Here is a 13558-nt window from a genome sequence, read left to right on the forward strand (position 1 = left end):
AATCCTGTAATGTCATATTTATTGTTGTGGCTTTCCTAGTGTTGTCCTTAGAGTTACCAGGGAACAGCATAGAAAAATAAACAAATGTTTGTTACCTTTTACAAGTGTGGCAGAACAGTAAGTCTTTGTGATGCTCAGGGTCCAGGATGCAGGTACACGTCGGACAGCACAAAGCAGGGTCCTGGTTTTGGACGCAGTTCTCACACAGCAGGCTGGTGTGGTGCCATTGCCCGCTGGTACGTGTTCCACATTGGATGCAAACTCTGCAGTTCTGAGGAGCAAAGTCAGTCTTCTCAGTACCATGACATTCAAAGTTATCAGATCCAATGCGATATGAACAACAGTGTTTCTGCCATACAGATTTGGCAATTTAGAAACCAAATGGGAAATAAGCATGAAACTGGTCCAGGCCAACAGCGAGTGTGTGCAAATATTTCAGACCATGACTCAATCCAACTAAATTTGAGTCCGAGCAGAGTAGTAACTCTAAAGCAGAATTCTGCCAATCTAAGTTGCAGAAAATATGGTTGCCATCTCCCCTTCTGTTCATGACATATGGTATTAAATAATGAACAGAAAAGTTTTTTCCAAATATTAACATCAAAGTAAATTTTATTTTTAACCTTGTGGATAACAAGTCACCACTTTATCATTTTATCCTGTTTACATTTATGTGCAATTTTGTCATAATTGACATAATAATTCTTTATAACCTTTATTTCTCTTCCACGTCTTCAACATTTTTGGCGCATTTCATTTTCTACCACACTAACAGTGAGCGGCAGCAATCAAAATTTGGCTTTCATCTCAGCAGCATCACTGTTACTTGCAATAACAAATTTACACTTGATCTTCAGTACTTTGCTCAATAAAAAGAGGCTGTTCATTGCTCAAATAAAAAAAAAGTTTCATTCATACCTTTTCAGCTATAAACTGTTTTATCCTTTTTGTATTCTTAAAGTACGGCTACTTTTGAAAAAACATACTCTAAGCAGCTGGAAATCATGCAGGATATAATGAAAACTATGTTATATGTTTACAATTTTTTTGTAAATACTGTATGAGTTTGACATCTCAAATCTCAAATATTCCTTTAATTCCACTGGAAATAAACCTTGTCAATGAAAAGTGTTCCAGCACCATGTATTTCCTTGCAGCAATATATAAACTTAGCTTCTTCTTTTTTTCAGACTGCTATTCTGGAGCTCATACATGACTGTGCAATGACAGCGTAGTGAAACTGGAAAAATGACTAATTTTTCTCTGATCTCCATTTCAGTAAGTTCTCAGAACAAAAACACCACACCGACTCTAAGTGGGGACAGAGGTTGGTAGCGGCTGCTCAGGAAGACGCAAGTACCATGTCTGTATGTGGGACCGTGGGTTGTGTTTCTCCTGTGCTGAGTCAGATATAGAAGCAAAGTGTGGAGACCTTTCATCACCTGCTTCCTCTATTTGCTGTGGCTTCCTGTGACCACTGCAGAAAATTGGGTGGTGGGTTAACCAGCTGCCTAAGTGACAAGCTCGCCATTTACGCTGCTGGAGGGTGAAGGGTGGGGCTGCGCGGAGGGATGTGGGTGATTAATGTGCACACGCATGTACACATGCATACGAACTATGTTATCTTAGGGCACTGAGGCTAAACCGAGGCCTTTAAAGATCAGGCTGTATGAATCACTTCTTGACCACAGGAAGCGTATATATAAACCAACAACTCATATTTATATGGATGGCAAACATACATGTATTACTCATTCAGAGCAAAGATTCATATCTTGAATACTTTAACTTAATTTCATTGTTTATAATTCTCTAACCTATTCTCATGTTTCAAGAACTGCAAATGGAAATTAGCTCGTAGCTAAATTTGGTACAAAGCATTTTACTTTTTGTTCAAGATTAGTGTATATGTATCTAATCATTTGTACATTACCCCAAACATCTTCAGCACTATGTTACAGTTACTGATAGACCAATATCCTATATTTCTAAATTTCTAAATACCAACCAGAGCAACCCTTTTCAATTCAGCATCAGCATGAGGTCTGTCCTACCTTACACCTCCATCCATTGGTGGGAAGAGAGTCCATGGCAGGTTGCAGACAGAAGGTATGGTAGCCTTTGTCACACATGTCACACACCAGCATTTTAGTGTCCTCTCCTGGGTTGCTGCAAAGAGAGAGAGAGAAGGTTGTATTTAAAGAGCCAGCGAAGGACTTAAAGGCACAAAGATATGCAGGATTTAATTTACAATGGTCATAGTTGTGTTGTTTCTCAATTTAGAATTGTCATCGTTGGGTTTCCTTAACATTTTTTCAGTGTATACTCTTTCCTTTGATTTTCCAACCCAGGCTTAAGAACACTGTATATTCTATGAGACGTTATATTGAATAGATCTGTTGTGAAGGCGAGGACATGTAACATGTTTGCTCTGGGGACATCACAGAGGCTCATTTAATTAGTTACGTTCTGTTTATTTGTCACTAATTGTGACAATAATTTTATACATAATGCCTATTCCTAATTACAGAGAAAAGTTGTTATTTAGTAACCTGAGGCTCAGAAGCATTAGTGGGATTTACCTCTAAACCGTGAATGAGTCTATTCTTCAGTTCTGCTGTTTTATGTATGCACCAGTTGAACGTTTTTGTTGGTAAACACAGCTTGTTAGCAGAGTTAATAATGGGTTAATGTCACTTTAATTGTTCTTTATAAGAAAGGGGGGATGGGAAATTGTGGTGCCATGCTTTTAACACAAACAAAGTAATGCTTGCTCCTGCAGAAATGTTAGTATGATAAAATATTAGCCTTGCTGTCATACAGAAGCTCAGGGCATGTAGCTGTGCGTCATGCTGTGTGGGGGTGCTGCTTCTCTAATTGCAGAGTTGGGAATGAGTAATGCTGAGGAATTGGAGGAAATAAAAAGAGAACTTGACGGTAAACACACAAATGGCATTTTCCTGGCCAACACTGGCTGTATCATATTTACCTTTTTCAGATTATTTTTTCACTGCCTATTAATACAGATAATAATTAATATTGGTTTAACCACAATATAAGTTATGTTATGCACAGACAAATATAAAATAATTATGTTATTTATATAATGTTGTTCAGTAATTAGTGTGTTTGAATGAATCTGACAATTTGGAGACAGTCTCTCAATTTCCATCCCATCCATTATAATTTGAGACAATATATAATGAACCACAACTCAATCTTATAAAACACCATCTAGTAATAACATGATGAAACAACAATTACTAGAGTTTCTATGTAAATATGAAACTGAGAGCTCAATAGACAGTCTACCTGAAACAAATTTAAACAAGTTAAGAGGTTATAAGAATGAGCTTCAGGTTGCAACATGAAGTTAGTTCTTCACAAACCTCAGACATTCACAATCTAACAGTGGTAACCATGCCTAGTAGCTATTGAGAAAATTAGTGGAGAGAAAAGAAAGATAGAGAAGGACAAAAATGTTCAGTGCAGGAGGTAATACCGAGTGATGGAGGGTGACTTACTTGCAGGTCTGGCAGATCTTGCACTCGGGACACTGCCAACCTGCCCTCCTTAGAGGGGTCACAGCCATGTCCAGGCACATTCCATGGTAATGCTGACCACAACTGGTGCAGAAGAGCTGGTCCAGTAAGTCCCCTGGACTATCGCAAAGTGCACAATTTACATCATCTACAACTATGGGGAAGAAAATTTAAGAAACACCTTTGAGTCAGGAAAATAAGGGAGGCAAACTTGATAGAGACAGAACAGTTGAGAAAATTACACAAATTAAAATCTCCAAGATACATTAAGCATAATTTTTGAACACAATTTACCCAACTTACATTTGTCAAGGGCCAATTCAATGTGTTCTGGGCAGAGGAGAGAGAGACTCCCGATATCCTGAAATGTCCCAGCTGCCCCTGCACAGGGGTAATGGTAAAGTTGAGCACATCCTTCAGCACAGCACTTAATGGATGCTCCAAGGCGCTTACAGTATGCACAGTGCTGCAGGAACAGAGAAATCACAAAATAAGTCAAACATGTCTGCTCTCAATTCAGATAAATATTTTCCTAATACACCCAAGGATGCCTTGATTGACCCAATCAGGAGTCAATCCAAGTATACCGCGTAGGAAATACACTGAGTTCAAACACTTTGCCGCAGAAGAATAGCGGTCATTGTTCCTTCAGTCTCAGCACAGAGAGGCAGAAATTTGTTAACAGCAACTATGTGCACACAAAGTTTATTAAGCTGCACAGACCTATGATTCTGTTTTAGAGTTATTGTGGAAATGAGTGCATGTGCACAGCTTTCCTTTTGACTCCCACAATTGTGCATACATAGATGTAGATGCTGTCATGTGACTGTTAGGCACAGTTATGGCTATTAAGAGTGCCTGTACCATTAATTCATCACATGCACCTCATTGCAGTTATATCTCAATCATCATTATCAAATATGAATGATCAATTATTAATTATACAGCTCATATCGAAAAATATTTTACAAAATACTTTGCAATTCAGGATCAAATGAAGAGGTGATTAACAGGAAAGTAATGGCTCGAATGTAAATGAATATAACAATAAGGTTTATAATATTACAGAACAGACAAACTGGAGCCACTTAAAAAAAATTCAAAAATAAAAGTATTTACTGTAAATGTTAACACAGTTTGGATGCATTCAACCATTTGTTTGTCTCAATTGCGTATTTGGCGTTTGCAAACAAAATGGGAAAAAAAAATTATTGTTGATTTTACCTGGATAATTAACTTTTGATCATAAACATGTGAAACCTGCCTTAAAAAGTTAACATCAAGCTCCTGTCACACAGTTTTTCAAGTGTGCACAAACAGCCACTCATGAGTTCAAGTGGAAGACTTGCTGATGGGCTACATGACCACTGGGCTGCAAACGCAATTGGAGAGCTGTGAGCTGTGCCACTGCTAACGCTAGGAGCTAAGCTGCCATGAGAGCTCAGCCCTGTTGAGTGGCATGACCTTTTCCATTTCACAGCTGAAAGATCCACGCTGCCGGGCCGACCTTTACCAGCCAGTCTGATCCATCAGCTTTGCTGTGCCTTACTGACGCAGACCCTCCCCTGCCGCCCCAACACATTAAGATGGTGTTAACACCTATTAGTCCATGGATGTTCTTCCCTGACTCACCTTTGTGCTCCCTGAGTCAATGGCTCTGTCCACATTAAGCAGAGATTGTCCCTCGCCCTCACAAACACCTTCGGACCACAAGGCACAACTCTGATGTGCCCAGCATTGCCCTGAAATTTTGATAAAATATGTATTAATTCAAATTAACATATTGAGCACTTTAAGATGACAGATTAATATCTAAATATTAACTCTCCAATAAAAGTGTCACTGTCTTACCTGACTCAAAGACAGACTGGACTTTAAGATCTTGTGGAAGGCCAACATGAGACAATTCATCCCAAAATCGACTGGTTGGGTCTGGTTCTTCCTCACAGCTTTCAGACACACTGGAACAAAGGAAAAAGTTAGCAAGGAAAGCATGCCAGCACAGGTTTTTTTTTAAAAGAGAACAGCTAAAAGATGTGCTATGCAAGATAGAGAGACAGCCTGAATCAACTTAAAAATGAATCGAAAACAGAGACATAAAAGCTAGAGGACGATGTGTTTTTAAAAAGCAAGGAGATGTAGACAGAGAGAATGAGCTGGGGGAAAATGTTAGAGAGCAAATAAAAAGCTGTGGGGGAGGAGGGAGAGGAGGAGGAGGAGGAGGAGGAAGAGGGCCTTCTTGTTTGGTGTGCGCACAAGAGGCTGGCTGTTCTGTCTCATAAAATCTGTTCAAAAGGATGTGTTTCTCTGAGTCCCTGGCTTGAACTAGTGAGCCACATAGCATGCGGAAAATGTGGAGAGGGAGCATTAGCATTTAAAAAGAACCTAAGTTCCAGTAAACAAACCAATGGCCAAAATCAAGACACTGGTTTCTGGAAGCATGATGGTGCAGACATGACAAACAGCCTTGTCAGATTATTGTTTAGAGTCAAACTTTTAACACAGGTTACGAAATGATCTTCTCCCACCTCCTCACATTTCCACAGTTCCCCTCCACCAACGCTGCTACCTGACAAATCAATATACAATTTATCCTCCTGCCCTGGGCTCCCTACTCCCCTGCCTCTGCGTGGCACAACTGAGGGCTGGCCCCAATGACCAATCACACAACTACAACACACACAACAGCTACTGGTTGGGTTTGGCATTGTGCCAGACCCATACCGCTCACACTGTCCATTACATTATTTCACAGGGAACCCAGAGAGCCTCCCAATTGGTTCCAAAGGACCAAAACAAATTAGGCAGCTGACCAAAAAGTGTCCAGGGAGGGTCCTTTGGTGGCATGGCATGCACGCATGTGAATGCTCTCACTCTCACACACGCGCACACGCACGCACGCACACACACACACACGCACACACCTGATGTGGCATCCCTCAGCCTCAGGGCACGGACGGATAATATGGCTTCTAGGCAAATTGATTTAGCCTTCAAAAGACAAATGACAACAATACCTGCTAACTGAGGGGTGCCCTTTGGCTTGTGAGGTCTGTGTATGTGTTTGTGTGCATGGTTCTTTGAGTGTATGGTCGAATGTGTATGTAAAATGTATTGAGTTAATTTTACCCAACACAGAAGTCCAAAGTAAGTTTGACCTACAACAGCATCTATTACTTCCCCACCTACGTTTATCATGTAAAAAGGGTGAGGCCAATGAAATGAGGCAGATTCTTTTTCTATGCAGCTCATTAGCTTTGTACAGCAAATTATCACAGATGAAATTGCAGCTTTGACCAACACTGACATCCAAGCCATTTGTTATAACACTGTCAGCCAGGCCTACTTACTTCGTCTTTTCCCTCTGTCCTGAGGTGGTCTCTCCAGCCATTTTTGGCTGAGTGGTTTTATCACCATCACTGCTATCACTTGTCAAGCCACCTCCACCCTTTTGGCTGAATAGTGCTTCAAGCTGAGGCGTGGTACTGAATACTTGCAGATCCCCCTGACCCAGCAGGCTATGGCCACCGCAGTAACAGAAGGCACAGAGACGCTCACTGAAACAAAGAAAATGGGTGGTAGGGGGGTTTTAATTATATATAAGTACTGTGAGTTAAGACAGTGCCACGTGTGTCACCATTAATTAAGGCCTTCTTTTTCTGGCAATGGGACTGTCTGGGAGCAACATAAATACAAACACATGATGCCTTTGTTCTGAGAAAGGTTCTTAATTTAAACCACAGTAGGTGTTTAATTCAGCATTATTTTTTGCGCAAGACTTATGAGTTGAAAACAAAAAACTGAAGTTGTTATAGAAATGGTTTAGAGTCCATTTTAGAAAGGCATTTTGGAGGACGATAAATAGAAAAAACAAGATAATAGTAGCCAAGAGATTGAAAGTTAAGAAATAAAAAATACGGTAAATATTTATCACATTGTTAAGCAATGAGATGGCCCCGTTAATAAGATCCCTGGAGATGCTGCTGCTCTACCCTCCATCACTAACATCAATAGCAGAGACAGGTCAGAAGATGGATTATAACCTTTAACAGAGTGACGCCTGGGAGGAGAGTGCAGCCTTAACCAGCAGACTTGATCCATCCATGCATGTGCACACAGCAAGGCAAACACAATTGGCACATTGCAGAATACAAATGCACAATTGCACTCAAGTGCATTTACATGTTGACCAGGGCTGTGCCTTAAAACTAATTTCCCCATCAATTCATATTTCAAATTTATATTTGGACTAGGTTAGTAGTATAAATTATAACACTTGGAAAATTATCAAATGCAAATAGGAACACAGCATTTACAGGTGAATTATGTCATATTGGTTTACAGAGTGTTGTTGACATTAGCAGCGTTAGCACAAGTAGCCTTCCTTCCTTGCAGGTTAACCTCTAAATGCCTAAATTTTGTCATGCATCACTCTGGTTGAGGTTATGTGCCATTTTTACAAACCTAGCTTTAAAATGTACAACCATATTTACATTTTCTAGCTCAAAACACTGTCAAACCACATTAGTTTTCTGAGGTGTCATCTGTCCCACTTTTTAAAAACAAGTAAACTAAAAACACAGGATTCTTTATTTCTTACACAACGATGATCCAGGAGAAGTTTAGTGTTTCTAACCTGCTTTTGACTTCTCTACTTCCTGGGACAGATGGTCCTGCTGAATTCTCAGCTGGAGGGCTCTGGGCCAGAGGGCAAGAGGGATCGTCCTTCTCTGGCACCTCACTGGTCACAACTTCCACGGCCTCCACTGGCAGGATTTGTGTTTCTGATGATGACAAACAAATGAAATAATCGGTAACTCATTAAAAAATAAACATACAATATGATACTTGAGTTGGTAGGGGTCTCTCACTCAAAATATTGACAAAAGACCTAGTTTGATGACATAGTAAAGCAACGTGGGATCAAGGAAGCGGTTGTCTTCACCATCATTGCTGGTGAAAAATTACCTAACAATCCATTATGGGTGAATAATACAAACAGGGTAAGGAACTTAATTTAAACTCTCTGTCGTCATACACTGTTTTCCTGGGGAGTTATAACACTTTCTATTGCATTTGTGGGTATTGCTGCCCATGTAACACTCAATTGCTCATTAATTCATTGCCAATTATTACTGTAAAACCAGCATGCACTGTCGGACTAATACAAGCTGTCATGGGGAAACTGACTGCATTCTAGTCAGTTTGCTCCAGGTCAAAAACACAGCCTTTATTGGTGAAATGGATCTTAAAATATGAGGACCATATGCTCAAGCACTGATTACAGTAAACCCACTGGGAACATCAAGCTCCTGTACAGAATACCAACAACAACAGAGGCAGGCAAAAAACAAGAATAATGGCCAAAATGTATCAAGAAGTGGGGTTTAATATTAATAGGGAAAATAGTGCATGAATTACAACCTAGTCCAATTTCGTTGCTATCATGAGGGCTTTTGATCTAAATTACAAAAAAAAGACAAAGTTCACTGTGTCTGTATCACACAAAACGACTCCCAGAAGTACATCTCACTGGGACTTTGGGCCATGGAAATGTTTTATTAACGTAATGTAATTAGGCTAATACCACAATACTTCTGTGTCATCCAATGGAATAACACAAGGACAAATTCAAGCTCATTACCTCCTAACCAAATATAACTGTGAAAGACTTGAGATATGAGTGCATTTAATGATAACTTCTTATTCTGATCAACATTAATGTGTCGTAATGCTACAATTTCAAAGGTAAATGTTTCAGAATGTGGTGAGGAAAGGTGTCAAATATATTTAAAATCTTTATGTTGTCCAAGTGACACAAATCAGAGGTTACAGAATGAAAGAGGATTTTTTAGCTCAGGTCTTGACCTTTTCAGAAAACAGTTGTACCTTGCTTCCCCTCAGCTGCACTCTTATCACTTTACCGTGATGGTATAGAATTGTAGATTTAGTTTTGCCAAAAGCCTAAAGGCACAGAAAGCCACTGAGGTAACCACCAGTCTATAAGTTGAGCAGGGAGGAGACAGGGAGCAAAAACCCAAGAGCATCCTCTGTCCTTTTATTTTAGATTTTAAAATAAAAATTATGTGTTGTTGGTGTAAGGTAAACTACAGCTTATAAAAGAAAGAGTAGCCACTGGCAGAATTAGACCCCCCCAATATCTCCAGCACAGCAACAGAGCAAGCACTGAGATGTATAAGAATGGTAGGCATAGTCACATGATGTGATGTACACACATAGAAATGCACATAAATGGGTCTAGAGAGACTGATGGGATTTTAAAAAGCTTTTAGAGGGCATTAGCCTTGGGCTCTTTCCCACTGCACCTCAATGCCAATCTCGGAGCAGGAGGAGAGATGGAAGCAGTAAGGGGAGAAAAAAATACACACCCACTGCAGCTTCACAGCTCAAGCTAAACCCTTTCAATTATAGCACTGAAGTAGAAGCATGAGGTGCCAAGAAAAAGCTCTCATCCATCCTTCTCCAGGAGAGGTAGAACCCTCTGCCTTTGCTGAAATATGCTCTGAAGCATTCTGCTTGAGGCAGCCTGGATGTTCTAGTCCTACGTCAATACCAACCAACGTGTGTATGATGTATCTGCAAAGTCTCACCTGTGTCCTGAGTGCCTATGGACTCCGTTATCTCAGTCCCGTCCATACTGTCTTCCTCATCTACGGCAAGCCTTCCTCTGGTGCGACCCCTAAGGTGAGGAAAAGACACAAACAAATTAACAAAGGCTGTGAAAAAGCATAAGATAGGAGTGTTCGTGTTCGCCTCAAGAGAGGGGGTGGCGGTATTGTGGTAATGAATTAGTTAAATATAGTCACAGTTATCAATGATTTTCAATGGAGGGACACAAACCGCTGGGCAGGGTAGGATGGGCTGTAGCTTGGGGGTTTTGGGGGGGTGGCTTAACTGGATAACTTTGCTCTGTTAAATTTAGATCAAGAGTGAATCAGAATTAATAAGGAATGTTGGCATTCCCATTCACAAACCAATCTAAATGTACCACTGCTCATACACCAGCATTGTGTGTGTAGGTCTTCAGTGCAACTTTGTCATGTCCCTTGAGGGATGACAACTCATTAGTGTCTAGCTGAACATACTGAAACTGAATTTCAAATTAGAATGCAGACATCATGTATTATGTAATAATTGCTCTGTTATTTAAGACACCACAAATAATCTAATAATGGATGTGCATGAGTCATGTTTGGGATTTTCTACAATCATATCCTTGGGGATATTTGAGCCATTATTAGTGGCTTTGTGTATATATCACATCCAAATACACTGCCATTATTCAGCGAAGCTTTGGACAAAACCAATAATACAGAATAAGCATCAAATAATTAATTCTATACCATTGTTACCTCTGTTGTTTTTGCCCCCGTCCATTTTGTTTCAAGCAGGTTTATGTAAAATATACAGGAATTGCCACGAAACTTAGTGGAGGTTTTTTTTATTTTGACATGATCAGGACAATGGAATGATCCAGAATTTTTTTAATTTCTTTAACATTGCAAGATGGCATTTTTTGACATTTTCACTCATTTCCTAGGGAATAATTGATGAATCATGAAAAACTGATATCTGAGTGTGTAGCAGCCAATTTATCTAAACACTTGAAACCCTGAAAATAAGGCTAGTTTTGTATTCACTTAGTATAAGATATCAAAGCTGGGTATGTATGTACACTAGTGATGAGGTCCCCCGCCTCACCACTATTGTTTTATAGACTATTTCATTCTGGTGGAGCTGATTTAGGTTCAAATCATATAACTTTTTAAAGGAACTTTGGTTTTCTTGTGATAAAAATTTGAAGAAAAACATTTTATTTGAATTTATGCATTGGCAGATGCTGATTATTAAAGAACAAGGAGTAAAGGCCCAAGCAATAAAAACCAATTGGGATAGCCCTTCTCATGTGTCATTAATACTTATTTTCAAGATCCACTCTGTTGAGTGCCGAATTAAATGTCACGTTGGCTCTCCCCTCCCCACTTCCCTCTCATCTCTTTAGAAGATGTCACCACTGCCTTAAAGCAAGATTTTAAAAAAGCCATTATCTTACTGAATATGCTCCGTCAGACATCTAACATATTCAACCATGTACCTGTGTGTCAATATACACACACACCAGCAATTACATTTCTCTTCCACAGAATGGAGAACTCAGGGGGTTGGGCTAAATTTTCATGCCACTTGAGAGAAAAAAATCACAAATGGCTGGATGCCAAATCAACTCCTCCCTCTAAATGACTTCCATGTAAAGATAAGGAGAAACCAAAAAACCACAACAAACTAAAATGACAGTAGAGGCCTCTGAAAACATAAAATTACATGTAAGCTTGAGTCAAACATTAACATCTTAGTAAATTTGGAGCAACCACGTTTTAACAGAGACCTATTTTCATGTTGTTAAGGTCCACATAGTAACTGATGAGCCAGATACAGGCTGTCATACTATACTTTCAAATAACACTGGCATTAGTATCTCACAAAATCTAAACTCACACAAAATCCTCATGAAGAACAGGATTTTGTCCCACAATTAAAAATTATAAATGATGACTGAATGTTTATTAGAGGAACAAACCAAGAGACACAACTACAACAACTAAGATGTTTGTAGCACCTGCACTAACAAGCTAGAGAATCAAAAAACAGCAGTTTCATAATAGTAAATAGTGCATCCAAAATACAATTAGCTTTCTTTGTGCAATGTATGACTGCTTATGAGAGAAGGAGCTGGAACATTCCACAGAAAGAAAGAAAAATACAAGATGGCAATTATATACATTTCCACACTATACTTCATCTGACATGCACAACAAGGTCAGAGACGAGGTCCCGCACAGCTATGTACCAGGAGCAAGCTAAATGTGTAGAATAACAAGCCATTTACATCTTTCAGCCATATGTCGTGCCCAACACCTTCTCTAGCAGTCTTTCACATACACGTTCAGCTCACACTCAACGCAGAAATGAGCTGTGTGGGACATTTTTATCATTGACCACAATCTAGTGTGTACAGACAAACTAGTTGGTGGTGACCTCTTTACATTGCCTACTACACAGGACTAATCTGTAATTATACATAACTGAGCTAAAGGAATCAAATTTCAGCACAAAGGCAGTCAGTTATTTTACTGTCAAATGCTCAAGACTAAAATTCAACCCCATACCATGCACAACTTATCCCCCCCACAGTCCCACCATAGGGAGAGAGAAAAAAAGAGAAAAGGTGAAAATAATGCCATGGCAAGTAGTCCCAGCTAGCAAACTGCTGCCTGGAAAACCAGACACGGATCACTGTCATTCTTACGTGGACTGACTAGCAGATGGAGCGTGGGCAAATCAAGTAAATACTAACAACCGGGTCTACAAGAGTGATTTCTGACATGTCCTCTTTTGTCACAAGGAACCTGGATTTTCCACACTTAACATTTGTAATTGTATTATTTATTTATACATATTGCTTGTATTTGTTAGAAGAGGCAGCCAGTTGGTCTGACCACAAGATTGAGAGAAAATGTGTGGTTGAGCATAGTGGGTCGCTAAAATAGTAGTTTGGTCCCTAATCTTTTAAGACAGGGGCTTTCATTAACCTATTGCTTTTACAAACAATAGTGAGATTACTAATTAGGGTGTTTCAACATGAGGTCCATCCACAAAGCTCTGTCAATTGTTGAGTGAGTTATGGGACTATTGAGTTTTCAGGAGGTTCAGTGTTACAAATTCAGTAAAATCAGATGGATCAATAATGATCTCACAAAAACAACTAAAGTCTAAAATGTGACAGTGACAACAATAAAGACAAGAGCAGAACATTAAGTGCTGATGGTGCGATCTTGACATGTTCATCAACATGAAACAATTCAAGTCTGTCCCAGGTCATCCTTCCAATGTGGCATTAACGCATCATCTGGATGCTTGCAGATTAAACGATCCATTGGGAGCAGGGTATTAAGATTGATTGAGAGGACAGAGTAGGGAGAGAGTTAAGAACCTTG

At 39.6% G+C, this 13558-nt stretch overlaps 1 protein-coding gene across 9 annotated transcripts in view; it reads right to left on the reverse strand.

Moving 5' to 3' along the window:
* kmt2cb (lysine (K)-specific methyltransferase 2Cb) overlaps positions 1-13558 on the reverse strand; it is a 59506-nt gene that overhangs the window by 39320 nt on the left and 6628 nt on the right. For all 9 annotated transcript variants that reach the window (XM_020103500.2, XM_069511155.1, XM_069511154.1 and 6 more), the window contains exons 3-11: positions 10154-10242; positions 8179-8326; positions 6893-7099; positions 5394-5503; positions 5175-5284; positions 3846-4008; positions 3525-3696; positions 2055-2169; positions 96-271 (exon numbers count right to left, since the gene is read on the reverse strand). In XM_020103500.2, the coding sequence (XP_019959059.2) occupies positions 96-271; positions 2055-2169; positions 3525-3696; positions 3846-4008; positions 5175-5284; positions 5394-5503; positions 6893-7099; positions 8179-8326; positions 10154-10242 (1290 nt within the window). The remainder of the gene's footprint in view (positions 1-95; positions 272-2054; positions 2170-3524; positions 3697-3845; positions 4009-5174; positions 5285-5393; positions 5504-6892; positions 7100-8178; positions 8327-10153; positions 10243-13558) is intronic.

This window comes from Paralichthys olivaceus, chromosome 16 (genome assembly GCF_024713975.1).
Source record: "Paralichthys olivaceus isolate ysfri-2021 chromosome 16, ASM2471397v2, whole genome shotgun sequence".
In the NCBI taxonomy this organism is placed as follows: domain Eukaryota; kingdom Metazoa; phylum Chordata; class Actinopteri; order Pleuronectiformes; family Paralichthyidae; genus Paralichthys; species Paralichthys olivaceus.